Source organism: Stereum hirsutum (genome assembly GCF_000264905.1).
Source record: "Stereum hirsutum FP-91666 SS1 unplaced genomic scaffold STEHIscaffold_1, whole genome shotgun sequence".
NCBI lineage: Eukaryota > Fungi > Basidiomycota > Agaricomycetes > Russulales > Stereaceae > Stereum > Stereum hirsutum.
Genome location: NW_006763131.1, coordinates 2,859,133 through 2,873,838, shown reverse-complemented (window position 1 = coordinate 2,873,838; position 14,706 = coordinate 2,859,133). Strand labels below are relative to the sequence as shown.

Sequence of the window (14,706 nt, the reverse complement as noted above, 5' to 3'; positions counted from 1 at the left end):
GCTCATTGCTCGGCTAGGCGGGCCGCAACGTAATGTTGTTCATTGCAATTCTGTCTAGCACAAAGCGGACGCCAGCAACCTCGGCTTCAAGGAAGATGTACATCACGCGCGCGGTCATGATGGTTCAAAAGCGGTGATATTGAAAAAGGAAATACAGCTAGTGGGCAGGGAAGTATCCAGAACTCAATGCGCTAAGAAAGCAGGACAAGTTAGCACGACGGTATATAGTACATTGAGCATTGCTACACACCTTCAGGAGTTCGGGCAATGTAGTCGATAGCTATAGCGAAGGTTCCATAATGAGTCCGTGACCGCAAACGAAGGATAGGATGTACGCACCCTCCTTCACTGTTTTGATGTCATCCGCCTCGGCATCTGGAATCTCGATAGAGAACTCCTGTTCTCAGAGGTGTGGTCAGCTCGAGCTGTATACCTGGAGTGAGAATGACCGCAGACTGACCTCCTCTACGGCCATAACAACCTCTACTGCATCGAGACTGTCCAAACCCAAGTCACTCGAAAATGACGATGTTGGGGAAAGCTGCAGAGAACGAACATGCTGTCTCAGCACGCATAACCTCCGTATATCAACGAGCGAGACGCACTTTTGCCGGGTCGACCTTCTCAAAGCCCTTCAGTACATCCAACACACGCGTCTCAATCTCTCCTTTAGAAAGACCTGCAGCGGCCGAGAAGGCTGCCCGAGGAGCAAAGCGGGGGAACTGAGTCCTGGGGAGGGCACGGGCAGCGAGAGTTGGGCGCGCAGCGCTGCGAAGGGCAAGACGAACGAAAGACATTTTGTTGAGAATATCGAGGAGAACGCGAGACTCGAGCGACGCCTTCGACGCGATGACGAACGGCAGAAATCGGGAACGCCCGGCTCCTCGCGTGCCCTGGACCTGTATTAGGGTTAGGTGCAATCAAACGGCGAACATACACTGTTTGTCGAGACGCAGGCCAAGATCTAAGCACCCATCAAAGGTTCTCGCCTAGATGCATCACAGGAGTGACAGGACGTATTTTGCATGCTGTCATAAACTGAGTTGCAACTCGATATGTTGATGTTCAGCAAACCCAAGTCAATCGCAAAGGAGCTCAATGACCAGAGCGTGTTTGTAAGGACTCTCAGTCTAGATGACCGCTCGTCGTCTTTATGGACGTGAAGGCAGTCGATACTGTTATGCATTGTATAAATGTCTGCCACGAAGACCAACAGGATCGATGCCAGGGTAGGAGCTTGGAGACGGGCATGTTCGTGTGCTGAATGTAGGAGTCGATGCTAGCAGTCATGGGCGACTGCATCTGATGGGCTCGAGTAAATTGGTAGATTGTTACGAATAAATTACAGCTGCACAGTCATGGCATTCGATGGAGCCTACGGGGACCAGCTTTGTGTCACGGCCCCTATTTCTGAAGTTGGGGGCAAGCCACCCGGCATCAGTTCCGGCATTTGCCGGAGCAACTATGCAGTTCAATGTCACGGTGGCTGTCACTAGGCCATTGCCGCCACCAGCATACTCGTCCAACAGCAAGATCCTCAAGGTGAGCCCGCCGATATTACGCATAATTTCTCATTTTAAACACCGTTTCCTGTACTCTCCTCCTCCTCTTTCATAGGTGCGCTTGGTGTTTCCACAATATAGACCAAAAAATCCCATATATTGACGTATTTTGCGCGTACAGACTCGCCATGGCCACCATCTCCTCCAGCCCCATCGTCATTGATGGTAAGGGCCATCTTCTGGGCCGGCTGGCCTCTATCATCTCCAAGCAGGTCTTGAACGGCCAGAAGATTGTCGTCGTTCGCTGCGAGGAGATCAACATCTCGGGCAGCTTCTTCCGCAACAAGGTAACGCGTTTCGCTGTCGGTTCACGCTCACGAATTGCATTCTCAGACTTCTCTCATTTGCCTAGCTGCGCTACCATAACTTCCTACACAAGCGCCACATTGTCAACCCCAAAAAGTCTGGCCCCTTCCATCACCGCGCTCCTTCCAAAATCCTTTTCCGAGCCATCCGTGGTATGGTCCCCCACAAGACTGCCCGTGGCGCTGCTGCCCTCGAGCGTTTGAAGCTCTTCGAGGGTATCCCTCCCCCATACGACAGGAAGAAGCGCATGGTTGTGCCGGAGGCGTTGAGGGTTTTGCGGTTGAAGCCCGGGAGGAAGTACTGCACGGTGAAGGTGTGTCTTATCCGTTATCTTCAAACAATCTTCATATTCAATCCCTACGCCGTTATAGCGTCTCTCGCATGAGGTCGGCTGGGGTTACAAGGATGTCGTTGACCGTCTTGAGGAGAAGAGGAAGATTAAGGCGCAGGCGTTCCATGAACGCAAGGTACGTTCGCTTCTCTTCAATCTAATTTATACCTTGTTATTCAACGCCCCTCCAGACTGCTGCGGTGAAGCTGCGTCAAAAGGCCGTCACCGACAACGCTGCTTCCTTCGAGAAGCTCACTGCTCTGGGCTACTAGATCGTTGCGTTGGCTGTACCTTACCTTCCCCCCGCCTTTTGACCTATGATTTCATCCCATGAGTATGTAACCACATGATCCTTTTCTTCGTCGCTTTCTTTATGGTTCAGCCTCAATATGATGCGTTGATTCGGTCAGAAGTCACATTTTGCCTAGCGCATTCTCCGGTGTATACCACGTAGAAGGCGCTGTCAAGGAGAGAAATACACATCAGATCTGAATGCTGGTATTCGCCTGTAATAATCTACATGTCAGGCTCAATCGTCATCGTCCAGCTCTGCGACCCTCTCTACGTCTTCAGCCAACGCGTCTCCAAAAGGATCTGCTTCTGCCGCTTTCCTGACCACCTCCGCTTTCTTCTCTCGCTTCTCAGACGCCGCTTGCTCCTCCTTTGCCTGCTTCTTTAGATATGCCTTGCTCCCGACGATTTTCTCTGGGTTTTTGCATAACCGAAGCCGTCTGTCAATCTCGCGGACAACCTCAACGGACGGAACGTCACCGTCTCTCAGGATCATATTCTTGATAGACTCTACGACATCGAGGGAGAGAAGAGCGTCTTTTGCTCGAGCCCAAGACGTGGCGAGGTCGGGCTGAGCAAGAGACATGCAGGCTAGAGCGATCTGTGAGGGCGTGTATATGAGCTCCGCGTCCGTTAGGCGAGACGTTTTGACGTGACGAGTAGCTATGTCGTAAGCTTCTTGGAGTACCTCTTTCGAGGGAGGTTCAGGGAGAGTCTAAGGCATAAGAGTGTAAGCTGTCTGAGATAGAAGTGAAAAGAAGCAAGAGCAAGCGGACTTGAATGTCAAGCCATATTCCCCAAAGCGCTCGATGTGTGTGCCATATTGCGAACTCGAACCCAAGGCTCTGTGCGACGAGGAACTCTAGATCCAAGACATCAGAGGGTGCTGTGCGGGGTATATTTCCGGTGTAGTGTTCGAGAGATATAGGGTTATTGGTCGTTTTCGTGGCAAGGAAGAGTGCGGTCAACCTTGGCCATAGTCAAGCTATCTCAGCAGTAAGTGACGCAAGAACTGGAAACGTACATGACGTTTTTGGGATGCCAATCCATGACAGTGTTTTTCAGATAGAACCGTTTCAAGTAGCTGACGGCCGTTGCCTCCACCTCTTCATTGAATCGAAAGTGCCCACAGAAGTGAGCAATCTTGGCGATGTATAGTTTCACTAACAGATGCTCTTCTTCTGCGCTGACGAACTGTATATCTGACGAAGAACCTGGCTATACAAGGATGGCTCAGACGTTACGATGAGTGTCTCGACGTAGTGAACATGTGCGCACCTCATCTGCCTCGAAGGTGTTTTTGATTGCTGCTACAGCAGCCTCGCTCATGGAACGTCGAGTCTCGGCAAGCTGCTGTGGAGAGAACCGCCAGTTTCTGTACTGAGTGCTGCCATGATAAAGAGGCTTTTTGGGAGCGTCGTCTATAACCGGGAGCTGCGAAGGCGATGTTGCAATGGCAGTCATCGTCTATTGGAACAAAACAGAAGTAGATGGACGTGGGCGATGAAAGGAGAAGTGGAACTGGGATGACCAGGTACAGATGTGTCCTTGTCAGTGCCTCGTGAGAACATCGTTGACGAGTGGCGACGTGGCTCGTGTCGATAGTGCGGCGTGTGGCCCAAGACGGTCGTTATGGTTCCCCCGAGCTCGCCTGGCAGGGAACACTGGTACCGAAAAGTTCCCTGCAATCATGATCGTTTTAGGACAGCCTATGCCCAGTCGGAATAGGAACGGAGAGTGAGCGCGTTCACCACGCCTCCTTCGTTCTTTCATACGTCGTCCTCGACGTTGGGACGTCGGTGAACTGGGCTCCGCGTCCGCGCACGCCAAATAGCTCACCCTGCAGCCACATAGCACAGCAATGTGGGGGGTGCTGGACCACCTTTCCCTTTGCTACCGACTCGGCAATTTGTCAATCCTTTTTACCACGCTCTCTCTCGTGCTCGTTCTTGGTATCCCCTACCCTGCGGCTGCGCAGACCGTCGTCAACGGCCAGATCTTCACCAATGGGCTCGCCATCGTCGATGCGCCGGCAGTGGGCAGGTCAGCATCCAATTCTTCGTTTACGTGCAAGACTCGCAGGGCGAGTTTGTGCTAAGTCATTTTTTCTCTACTGTTTCCAGTCAATTTCACGCAGGCTCGAACATACCGATCGCCATAGACGTAGGTTCTTGAATCATACCTCAATGTTCACGCATTTATTTCGTGTCTTTTGCTAGGTTTCTGGTGACGGCAAGCTTCCTCAGGTAGCAGCGAACCCGGATACAAGCTCAGCCCTCTGGACCGGCTTCGACTCACTCGAGCTTTACCTTGTTTCCTCCCAAACCAACCTCAACCTTACGGTATCTAATGGAACGGATTATTTAAGTGGAGAGCCCGGAAGTACCGTCAAACATCTTGACTTCGATCTACCGAGCTGCGTTCCAGCAGGGGCTTACAATGTCTGTATTCGGTTCACGCTCTTCATCGTCACGCTCACTGAAACGCGACCTTATGTAGTTCACCGTATACGAAAGATCGCACATAAACAACGTCTCGTATTTCTCCATTACACCCATCGCCATCTCCATACTCAACGAAGGATCCGCCACCTCCTCCAACGACTCTTGCGAAGCCGCGTCAAACGTTGTGCAATCTGTCCCACAACCATCATCCCCTTTATTCCCTAACCCCTTGATTGGTACTGGATCCGCGACCGTGATGGATACCTCCTCCCTCACGATGCCGACCTCATACATAACCTACGCGTCCAGCTATCCGATGTACGCATCTTCGGGTATGGTCACTGTCACCATTGGTTCAGGAGGCGTGGTCCTCCCGAGCCCGACTGCTCCTGGTCCTGTGGTGGTTCCCTCGGTCATCACTACGACTCTCTCCGGTGGCGCAACAACCACAATAACCTTCGCCTCGTTATCAACTTCATCTACCACCACATCCGCGCCGCCAACGACAGTGACCGACACTATCACTATCATACTTGTATCCCTCTCGACCAGTGTGACGACGATATCTGGACAACCGGTCACCACTACGTACGTTCTGCGACTGCGTCCCCCGAACTTTTTTCTGACCCCTACTCAGCATATCAGAAGTAACCACTACGACAGCCACAATGCAAGCGGTCGGGACAGATACAGGTTTTCTTCCCGTGAACTCTGCGAGAACACACGGTCACTCGACTGTTCTGCTGTGTATGGTACTCTCTATGTTGATTCTCATTTTGCGATAACGACTCCTCGGGTGTTTGGGACTTTGCAGCGAGGAGTGATCCTTCCCTGTATGTAAACTTTTACACGTCGCGAATCGTGCACGAGACTCCCAGACGCGGAAGCACGGGTACAACACTAATGCGGAGCCGGACGTACCCAGTTCTCTCTGTGATCTATCGTTCTGATAGGACAGGACGGCTAGGGTGAATTGAACTTCTCTCGAATGGAGGGTTCCAATATCCCTCACAACGTCTCGTCAAGTGATCGACTGCTTTCAGACGTGCTCTTGAAGGACCAGTAATATTGATCGTGAGTGAGCGCTGTTATTCTTCGGCGTAACAAGGGCTGATTCTCACGCAAAATAGAGAATCATTGCTAATCATGCATGATTATACCCACATGGCTCTTGATCCCAACCAAACGGTTTTGCAAGCCGTCCAAGTCTCCTTGGTGTGAGTCGTATCCAAGCGATAGTGACATGTGCCTTTTGTCGAACCTCCAATACGAAGCTCTCTGCCGGACCGGAGAGAGTTTGCTCGTGGACGTTGATTGACTCTATGAATAAGGTGTAAAATAGGGTAGGCTTTTTCTCAGTCCTTCCTGCTTGGGCAGCAGAATCTGTGCCTGATTCGCTGGGTTACTTGAGCGACCTGACGACGCTGCTCGGAATATCTCAAAATATACATGTCTTAAGGCCATGCCATCCGTCTCTGTTCTCGCTGTCTTTTGCCACGTTCCGTCGCTCGCTCGCTTTCTGACACCTCCCTTCTCGTCGACGGGATCGACTTCTCTCTTTTTACATTCGTTCCTTGATTACTGTCACTCTTTCTTGATGTACAATGACTCTTTCACGCTCATCACTGGGCACTAATTTCTCCGACCTCGCAAAGGTCGATACACCACCCAGGCTCATACAAACAACACCAGTTGTAATGCCCATTGACTTCATGATTCCCCACCGACGAGCAGACGAACCTGTTCCCTGCCAGGCGGCTGTCATCCAATTCCAGACGACTCTGTTACTTTCCGACTACTACAAGTTCTATGGCTCCGCATCCCCCAATACCTCCGCCGTGACGTATACCGCTCTTCGAGACGGCTCATTGATTGCGCCTCCTCTCCGCCACGAATTCCTCGTCGTCGCCGCGAACCTTGTCTTGTCCGGTATCTTCCTATTGATCGCGATCCGAAATGCCATCGTCTCGGCGTCTTTCATATGGCGTATCAAGATTAAGAAGAAAGGTCTTTTCTATGCACTTTTCGCCAGTCAGTTTCTTGGTCTTGTGATGCTGTGCGTCAAGTTGTATAGTACGTTCAGGCCGGAGACCAATTGTGCAACGTGAGTTCTCCCTTGGTAGTGAGATTCACATTAATATGACTCTGATCGCTCGTCCTGCAGAACAGGAGCTGTCATGGAGGTTTTGGATGGTGTTGCATCCGGGCTCATCGTGAGTACTGAGCATGGTATTATACTTTTCGGTATCTTCATGTTCATAAATCCCTCCCAGATGACCGGCATATTTGGCGTCAAAGCTTACCGTTGCCTGAATAACTCGTGGCTTGCCCTTTTTGTCGTCTCCCTCCTTCAAGTCGCTATCACCGCCCTTTTATTGGTGGATACCTTTCATCTGGCTGAGAGCATCAGAAACCTGTCTGGTAATTCGTTCTCAAATCTCAGCAGATATTACTCGTCGTGACGTGCCCTGATGCTTTTTCTGTCGATAGGTATATGTGTGCGCATCAATGGGCTGGGCTTCTTGCCCTACGTGCTCATTCTGATCTTTGTACAGTCTTGCTTTGTCTTGGGCTGCTGTAAGTAGTGCTTATTATCATTTGTCGCCACAACTGATTAACGGAATCGTACAGTCATTTTGGCTGTCTGGAAGTCTTCCAGACTGCTGGCAGCTCAAGGTCGTCTTTCTTATCGTCTCTCCAACCACGAATCAAAAACCGAGGAACCAGCACCTAGTGTGGGCGGGGCAGCTTTGCGTGCACGAAAGCCTCGTGGTTGGTGGGACTACGTTCCGCCACCAACAAATTTGGAGTCCAGACAGCCCGTCGTAACCCACACCTCGCTCAACGCGAAAAACGGTGGCTTATTTTCTGTGCTCAAGGGCCTTTTCATGGAGGCTGAGCATGTTGAACCTCCTCGAAAACCATCCTTACATAGCGAGCATCCTCTACCTGCCCAAGCTAGACGTTCGAGAAGCAGAAGCAGTGCGTCGCAGGTAGCGTCATCCCGGCCAGGACTACTGGTACCACATCGCCGCATCAACATCAAACCCCGCGTCCTCCTATTCCGTGAAGTCATGCGAGACGAGGTAAACAATTATCCCGTCACTACTCCTGGTAGATTTGGTTTTTGACGATCTACTTCTAGCTATGCTATACCACCGCGGTCTCCGGTGCCTGGGTCGCAAGTGCTGTCATGGCTCTGGTCGGTGTGGCCCACCCTATGTTCATCGACGACGACAATTGGCTTTCCCTTAACTTCGCCGTCATCTCCCTCCTCGCGTGCCACAGTCTCGGTCGTGCCGTCGTTCGCAACGAACAGGAGGCCATATTCAGGGACCCTCGGCTCTGGGATCCCAAGCTTCTCCCCGATCGTGAGGCCATAAACCGAATCAACGAAGGTGGAAGGGGAGACGGGGGGAGGGGCTCGCCTGTGTTCACGCTCAGCAGCCGAGTGGATGATGGAATGACAAGGGGGATGTCGGAGTCTAGTCATGGGGCAAGACCCTCGATCATCCCGAGTCTCAGGGGCAATGTTGCAGGGAGTAGAGGCCATCGTAGTGCTGAGCATCGGCAGAGTGGCGAAAGTTGGAACAGTACACACGCTTTCTTTCCCCGCGTAGATGGAGACCAAAGCCGTCGAGGACGTTCAGATTCGGGGTCGTCTCACGAGGACTCCATTCCCGATTCGCCTGCTGTCGACCCTTACAGGACTTCTCCTAGTTTCGCAAACTCGGCGCCTGGACTGGATGTCGACGCGATGGACATCATTATCGGGCATTCGCGATCCGGCGTAGAACGATCAGCGACTTCGCCTTATACCCAGAATACCCCAGTCTCCCCTGATCTTTCGCAGTTCATGAACGAAGATTCTGACCCGTTTGGCACTCCACGAGCGTATTGACACCTTCGATTCCGTCCCATTAGCCGCAACAGTATCTTCCGTTGTGACGATACTTATACCGAACACCTTGATTCGTGTTTCTTCAGTTCGGTCTCCTTTGTGCTTTACCCTGTTGACGCTGCGATGTCTCACTTATACCCAGCGCCTGTACGCCCATTCGTATTTCACCATCCAGATTCTTTGGTGTTTCCCTTTTGATGCTTGACACATCTGTATTTTGTAGTATTGTCGCCAGTCTTATAAGTATTATTCGGACATATTTGGTGGTACGCATATCCAGCGCCAGCGATGCCAGATGATGAATGAAGGCCATACAAGGAACAGTACGACAAGAAAGTGTACGAAATGCATCATGATTCCGCACCAGCGAGGGATTCCCTAGCCTTTTTCTCCTTCTTCAGCTTTTTCTTCTCCCGCTTTGCCTCTTCGTCCTCGTCCTCGACCTTCTCCCTGGCTTTCTTCTCCTTCTTCTCTTTCTTCCGACGCTTTCGCTCCTCATCATCCTCTGCACCACCTTCTGTGACCGCCATCGAGACATCCCCATTCTCAGTTTCGGCAACTTCCGACTTACGCTTCCTCTTCTTGTCCTCCTTATCCTTCTTGGAAGGACTGACCTCCACTTTGACTGATGGCTCAACGACGACAACAGCAGGCGTAGCGGCAGGAACCGATGTCGCCACCGTTGAAGGCCCAGCGGTGGGTTGCTACATCCAATGCAGGTGAGAAAAAGTAGAAGAGTATTGGAAATCAGGAAACTCACATCGCGAGTGTAGTCCACATAGTCCTTGCTCCATTCCGCCGGGGTAACTCCCTCAATCTTCTCGCCGTGCTTCCCGAGCTTCCCATCCTTGACCATCTTCTTCTTTTCCATGGCCTTGGGACCCAAACCCCATCGCCTAGGGTAGGTATCCCTCTCCATGATGACACGCTTAATCTTCGCAACGACGCCGTGGTCGCACGTAGCGAGATCCACGGTAGACATCTGAGCGATGGCGAGGGCAATGGCCTCTCCTTTGGTGGTCATGAGCACGACTTCTTCATGTACAGATATGTCGGCTTCATAGCGAAGAAGACCAGGAATCATGAGCTTTGCGCCATAACAAACCGCATTTACAGCGCTGTCTTTGACGACGATGCGCTTGTAACCGATGAGCAAGCACTCCAAAGGACGAATGACACGCCTGAGGTATGACTCTGCGCTTGGATTAGCTTGATTGTAATTATGAAGAAAATGGTAGCAATAGACGCACCATCACGGGTGTTGTCGTACATCCACTGTGCGTCGAGAACGTCATGCATGGTCACCATGTCGTCGTTCTCAGAAAGCGCACCACTCCGCACTCGTCTCAGTTCCTGCATGTGCCCTCCTACTCCCAAAATCAGGCCAAGATGTACGCATAGCGTACGGATGTAAGTGCCAGCCTCGCAGGAAACCCAAAAGACGGATAAGTTGCGTTTCTCGTCGACCTCGAGAAGTTTTGACTCGTGGATAGTACGGATACGAAGCTGACGCTTCACGGCAGAGATGAGTGGGGGACGTTGGAAGAGCGCGCCTGTCAGAGTCTCGAGAGCGCGAGGGAGGGCGGTGGGGTTGGGAAGAGCAGAGTGGAGGCGGAGGACGCAGACATATTCCTTACCTGAACGCGTCGAAAGTTAGTATTTAGAGTCAAGCAAAGGCAATAGAAAGCTCACCGGCGCCCTGTTGGGACTTCACGAGCCTCGTTGCACGATCAATGCAGACGATGAGGCAGCCCGTGACTTTTGGGTCAAGTGTACCACTGTGACCAGTTTTTTCGCAACGCAGGATCCGCCTCAACCAAGCGACGACTTCATGCGACGAAGGATTTGAAGGCTTATCCAAGTTGATGACACCCGACCTAGTAGCCACAGAAGCTAAACATATGGTATTGGGAGTGATAATACAAGTACCCACTTGATATAAGACGCGAGGTCGCGTTTTAATGGGCTGTTTCCGGAAGGTATGGGGGTAAAATGACTGGAGCGGACAAGGAGTTTGTCGTAGTTCTTAAGAAGTAAAGGCCATTGCGAAGTGTCGAGTTTTGGTTGGGTGCTCTCGGACTTGATGGAGTAGTCACCCTCGAGCTGAATGGATGCTACCTTTCCTTGCGCTGCGGTGGCCGACATTTTGGAGGACGGGGACGACGAGAACGACGGCGAGCACAAATTCTTGCAACTTCCCAACTCCGCGACCGAAGCGGGCCGGTGTGAGAAAACATTGCTGTATTTGGACTCGGTGCTTGCCGCAGGAACTGTATAGTCCATAAAAGCTTGGGAACCGACGGATGGACAGAACCTTTTCCGCACGTCGTTAACGCCCTCCTCAAGCTCTCCTCGTCTCCTCAGTTCCTCAAGATGGTCAGTGCCCAGTACTGCTTTGCTGAGTTACCTTCTCAGTAGGCTAATCTGGGTGTTTCTCTTCTCTCTATGTTTTTGTGCTCCGTCTAGGTCAAGGCCGCTGCTTCCAAAGTCCCTGCTGCTAAGCATAAGTTCGTCGTCGACTACTCAAAGCCCGCCAGCGATGGCCTCTTCGATGGTGCTGCCTTCGAGAAATTCCTCCACGACCGTATCAAGGTCGATGGTAAGGCTGGTCAGCTCGGAGACAACGTTAAAATCCACAGGGATGGTTCGTGCACTCCACTTCATAATTTCACAACAGACAACTTACTCTTTCTGCAGGCGACACCAAGATCACCGTGACCTCCAACATCCCCTTCTCCAAGAGGTATCTCAAGTACCTCACGAAAAAGTTCTTGAAGAAGAACCAGCTCCGGGATTACCTTCGCGTCATCGCCACCGCCAAGGATGTTTACCAGCTCAAGTTCTACAACATCGAGTACGTGATCAGTCTTTAGCGCCTTCTAGAGTTGTCTGCTAATGTTTGCTCCTTAATAGCAACCCTGATGAGGAGGATGAAGAGTAAATACGTCGCCGTCACTAGTCGCTATGTTTGCTCTTGTCACCTGTCGGCTTGATATGCAATATACTCATGCATTGCACGACATATGTATCCTTATTTCGCTATCTGTACCAATAATGCTTAGATGGATCTTGTACTCTCGAACGAGGCGACTGGAAGATCTTTCACGTTTGCAACTCGAGACTGCGGTGCTAAGGCCTCAAAAATCAGAACCCTCTACCTATGCTCATCGTTACATCCCGCTTCGTACTGCTCGCCAGACCTAAATGTAGCGAGTGCTCATCTCGTCGATTTTCTCGCTAAGCGGCAGCTTGCCGTCTGCAAGGGCTGCTACGATCCGAGCTCGCTATTCCGTGTATGTTTCATACCTCACACCTGATGGCGTGTGGGTATCAGATCATGTCTCAGCCTCGTACTGCCGCTGCTCGAGACAGTCTGTTCCTACCATCTCCCTGTCAACGCCGTCCCTGTTCAGCGTGGTTGGAATCATTCCAGACTGTTTAAAGGTACGCTCCCTGTTAGCTCGCCGTGTTTCATCCTCATTCGCCTACGAAATAACCCTCGTATGTGCATTGTTCCGAGCTCTTTCCCATCAGTGCATCACGCCGATGAAGTCCTGGGTGGCTGTCCTTGTGATGTCGTTCTGCTTGAAAAGACTGAGCGAACAGCAAGAAAAGCCTCCCATTCTCAGGCTTCCTGTTCCTTTATTCACGTTCTCTGATCCTTACTTCGGTCTCTACGCTACATTCCTTTATATACCTCCATCAAACCTTCCGTTCTCAACCCCCTTCCCCTTGTTCAATCATCTCCAATATGTCCAAGAAAGTCGGCAAGTCCTTGGGGAAATTTAACGTCGGTACGAATGGCCAGTCCTTGAACCCTCGCCCTCAACTCATATCAATTGATCCTTTGCGTCTTCCAGGTGACGATTATAAAATACTTTTTGGCCTCGGAGAAGGCGCATATGGGACGGTCGCCGCCGCCGTACATAAGCCCACTGGACGACAGGTCGCAATCAAGAGAGTTCTGCCCTTCGAGCACACCCTCTTTTGTCTGCGAACTCTGCGGGAGCTGAAACTCCTACGTTTGTTCGCTGAAACTTGCCTTAACGAGAATGTGCGCACCGACTATCTCCCCTGGTACCCTTTTCGTTTGCGTCATACTAAAGATGGACTGTCTACGCTCCGTCCTTATGCGGCGGTCTAGATCGTCTCCATCTTAAGTATCATCAAACCACCATCCTTGGATGATTTCAAGGAGATATATTGTCAGTTCATCTCGTCTATCCTGATTATCTTCCTCTTATCTGCCACTTGCGCTGTGCTGAATTGTTTGATGTGATCTCGTCAACGCCACCACTTGCTCTCCTAGTCGTCCAGGAACTGATGCAGACCGACCTCCATCGAGTCATCCGGACACAGCTCCTCTCTGACGATCACTGTCAAGTGAGTATTCAGCGTTTCACGGTCTTTTCTTTATCCTGGGCTCCAAAATCCTGCCGTACCGTACCGTATCCTCGGCGTTTTACCTCTCACCACTGACTACCATCTTTTCGCTTGCGGATCTACCGTTCTGTTGTCCGATATCCCATCTTTACCTCTACATTCTCATCCATCCACATCACCATCTACATCACCACATCGGTCGGTCTTTGCTATACGCATGTGCAGCTTACTTGCCGCACTCGGTCTCCGCTCTACCGTGCCTTTCCCGTGATACTGATGCCATACAATTGCAGTATTTCGTCTACCAAACCCTCCGCGCCCTCCTCTCGATTCACACCGCCGATATCGTCCACCGCGACCTCAAACCCTCAAACCTCCTTGTGAACGCTAACTGCGACCTCAAAGTATGCGATTTTGGGCTAGCCAGGAGCGTCAAGAGCTCGAGTTTGATGGGCGGTAAGGATGTAGGGATGATGACGGAGTACGTGGCGACGAGGTGGTACAGAGCGCCGGAGATCATGCTTTCGTTCAAGATGTACACCAAGGTCAGAGTCTGGTGCTCCGCTTGCATGTTCATCTGATAATGACTATCTTGTGGTCAACACTAGGCGATAGACATGTGGGCCGTTGGCTGCATTCTTGCTGAATGCCTCAGCGGACGACCACTATTCCCCGGACGAGATTATAGCCACCAGCTTGACCTCATCCTCGACGTCATCGGCACGCCTACTATCGAGGAGTTTTACGCGATCACTTCGAGGCGTTCAAGGGATTATATCCGAGGCTTGGACATCAGGAAACGAAGGCCTTTTGCCGCGATGTTTCCGAATGCGAGCCCCGACGCCATTGATTTCTTGAATAGGACACTGGTAAGTCGATGATGAACTGCATCTGACGGAAAAGTGTATCTATCCTGATCTTTGTTGTTGGATTGTCACAGACTTTCGACCCTAAGAAGAGGATGACGGTCGAGGAAGCCATTCAGCATCCCTACCTAGCTCTCTACGTGAGTTTAAACCTGCAGACACAGCACCAATGCCGTGACCGGTCGGGAGACATACTCACAGCTTCTTCAGCATGACCCAGACGACGAACCCACCGCTACTTCCATTGACCCAGACTACTTCGAGTTCGACGGCAAGTCTCATTTCCCAGGCATTCCTCCCTCTCGCTGTCCTAGACAAAATCATTGACAGGATGTGTTGCTATTTGTAATGACAGACTTCAAGGACGTTCTGAGCAAGGAACAGCTCAAAGAACTTCTTTACGAGGAGGTCATGGCCATGCCCTCCTACATATAAACCTAAGCCCCGTTCCTTATCTAATTCCACACGAGCCGAATACCAGTTTCGTACACACCATTCCCAAGTTAGTTCCAGCAGATCTCACTCTCCACTTATTTATTCGAGTTCGTCAATATCGGTCATTCCAGCATAAGACTGGTTGTCTACATACCTCCACCGACCCCTTATACTTACTATTAGCACC

General features: G+C 51.2%; 7 protein-coding genes across 7 annotated transcripts; 4 read left to right on the top strand and 3 right to left on the bottom strand.

Moving 5' to 3' along the window:
• Positions 1 to 17: 17 nt before the first annotated feature.
• On the bottom strand, positions 18 to 838 carry STEHIDRAFT_89829 (acyl carrier protein). Its single transcript, XM_007298261.1, has 5 exons — positions 606 to 838; positions 461 to 541; positions 340 to 397; positions 251 to 280; positions 18 to 191 (listed from the first exon to the last, which is right to left on the bottom strand). Exons 1-5 carry the CDS (start codon positions 795 to 797, stop codon positions 184 to 186), a joined length of 369 nt encoding a protein of 122 aa, XP_007298323.1. The 5' UTR covers positions 798 to 838; the 3' UTR covers positions 18 to 183.
• An 852-nt stretch (positions 839 to 1,690) lies between these two features.
• Positions 1,691 to 2,471, top strand: STEHIDRAFT_48007 (60S ribosomal protein L13a; the record flags this gene model as incomplete). Its single annotated transcript, XM_007298028.1, has 4 exons — positions 1,691 to 1,849; positions 1,915 to 2,181; positions 2,240 to 2,335; positions 2,391 to 2,471. The coding sequence occupies 4 exons, from the start codon at positions 1,691 to 1,693 to the stop codon at positions 2,469 to 2,471; spliced, it is 603 nt and encodes a 200-aa protein (XP_007298090.1).
• Positions 2,472 to 2,728: 257 nt separating this feature from the next.
• On the bottom strand, positions 2,729 to 3,954 carry STEHIDRAFT_151961 (cyclin-like protein; the record flags this gene model as incomplete). The annotated part of the gene is made up of 4 exons (XM_007298931.1): positions 2,729 to 3,205; positions 3,267 to 3,459; positions 3,515 to 3,708; positions 3,769 to 3,954. The coding sequence occupies 4 exons, from the start codon at positions 3,952 to 3,954 to the stop codon at positions 2,729 to 2,731; spliced, it is 1,050 nt and encodes a 349-aa protein (XP_007298993.1).
• Positions 3,955 to 4,351: 397 nt separating this feature from the next.
• STEHIDRAFT_151960 (uncharacterized protein) lies at positions 4,352 to 8,835 on the top strand (the record flags this gene model as incomplete). The annotated part of the gene is made up of 12 exons (XM_007298930.1): positions 4,352 to 4,533; positions 4,614 to 4,653; positions 4,710 to 4,931; positions 4,990 to 5,522; positions 5,580 to 5,767; positions 6,627 to 7,038; positions 7,099 to 7,147; positions 7,208 to 7,355; positions 7,425 to 7,432; positions 7,490 to 7,511; positions 7,566 to 8,020; positions 8,080 to 8,835. The coding sequence occupies 12 exons, from the start codon at positions 4,352 to 4,354 to the stop codon at positions 8,833 to 8,835; spliced, it is 3,015 nt and encodes a 1,004-aa protein (XP_007298992.1).
• A 232-nt stretch (positions 8,836 to 9,067) lies between these two features.
• On the bottom strand, positions 9,068 to 11,004 carry STEHIDRAFT_117627 (putative rRNA pseudouridine synthase). The gene is made up of 5 exons (XM_007298929.1): positions 10,769 to 11,004; positions 10,528 to 10,712; positions 10,086 to 10,472; positions 9,596 to 10,029; positions 9,068 to 9,539 (listed from the first exon to the last, which is right to left on the bottom strand). Exons 1-5 carry the CDS (start codon positions 10,978 to 10,980, stop codon positions 9,186 to 9,188), a joined length of 1,572 nt encoding a protein of 523 aa, XP_007298991.1. The 5' UTR covers positions 10,981 to 11,004; the 3' UTR covers positions 9,068 to 9,185.
• Positions 11,005 to 11,304: 300 nt separating this feature from the next.
• STEHIDRAFT_46370 (ribosomal protein L22e) lies at positions 11,305 to 11,708 on the top strand (the record flags this gene model as incomplete). Its single annotated transcript, XM_007297933.1, has 2 exons — positions 11,305 to 11,479; positions 11,533 to 11,708. Coding segments are annotated over 2 exons (351 nt in total), but the record flags the coding sequence as incomplete, so codon positions are not given.
• Positions 11,709 to 12,586: 878 nt separating this feature from the next.
• STEHIDRAFT_136444 (CMGC/MAPK protein kinase) lies at positions 12,587 to 14,703 on the top strand (the record flags this gene model as incomplete). The annotated part of the gene is made up of 9 exons (XM_007298928.1): positions 12,587 to 12,629; positions 12,696 to 12,889; positions 12,980 to 13,040; positions 13,145 to 13,218; positions 13,512 to 13,763; positions 13,827 to 14,087; positions 14,159 to 14,224; positions 14,295 to 14,355; positions 14,440 to 14,703. 9 exons carry the CDS (start codon positions 12,587 to 12,589, stop codon positions 14,517 to 14,519), a joined length of 1,092 nt encoding a protein of 363 aa, XP_007298990.1. The 3' UTR covers positions 14,520 to 14,703.
• Positions 14,704 to 14,706: the final 3 nt, after the last annotated feature.

Excerpts from the sequence above, each read along its gene's own strand:
- STEHIDRAFT_117627 (XM_007298929.1), bottom strand. The coding sequence starts at position 10,980 with ATGTCGGCCACCGCAGCGCAAGGAAAGGTAGCATCCATTCAGCTCGAG. Across the intron at positions 10,473-10,527 it reads GAAGTCCCAACAGGGCGCCG|GTAAGGAATATGTCTGCGTC; the intron begins GTGAGCTTTCTA and ends CGACGCGTTCAG. Across the intron at positions 10,030-10,085 it reads GTACGACAACACCCGTGATG|AGTCATACCTCAGGCGTGTC; the intron begins GTGCGTCTATTG and ends ATCCAAGCGCAG.
- STEHIDRAFT_89829 (XM_007298261.1), bottom strand. The coding sequence starts at position 797 with ATGTCTTTCGTTCGTCTTGCCCTTCGCAGCGCTGCGCGCCCAACTCTC. Across the intron at positions 398-460 it reads TTGTTATGGCCGTAGAGGAG|GAGTTCTCTATCGAGATTCC; the intron begins GTCAGTCTGCGG and ends CTCTGAGAACAG. Across the intron at positions 281-339 it reads CATCAAAACAGTGAAGGAGG|CTATCGACTACATTGCCCGA; the intron begins GTGCGTACATCC and ends CCTTCGCTATAG.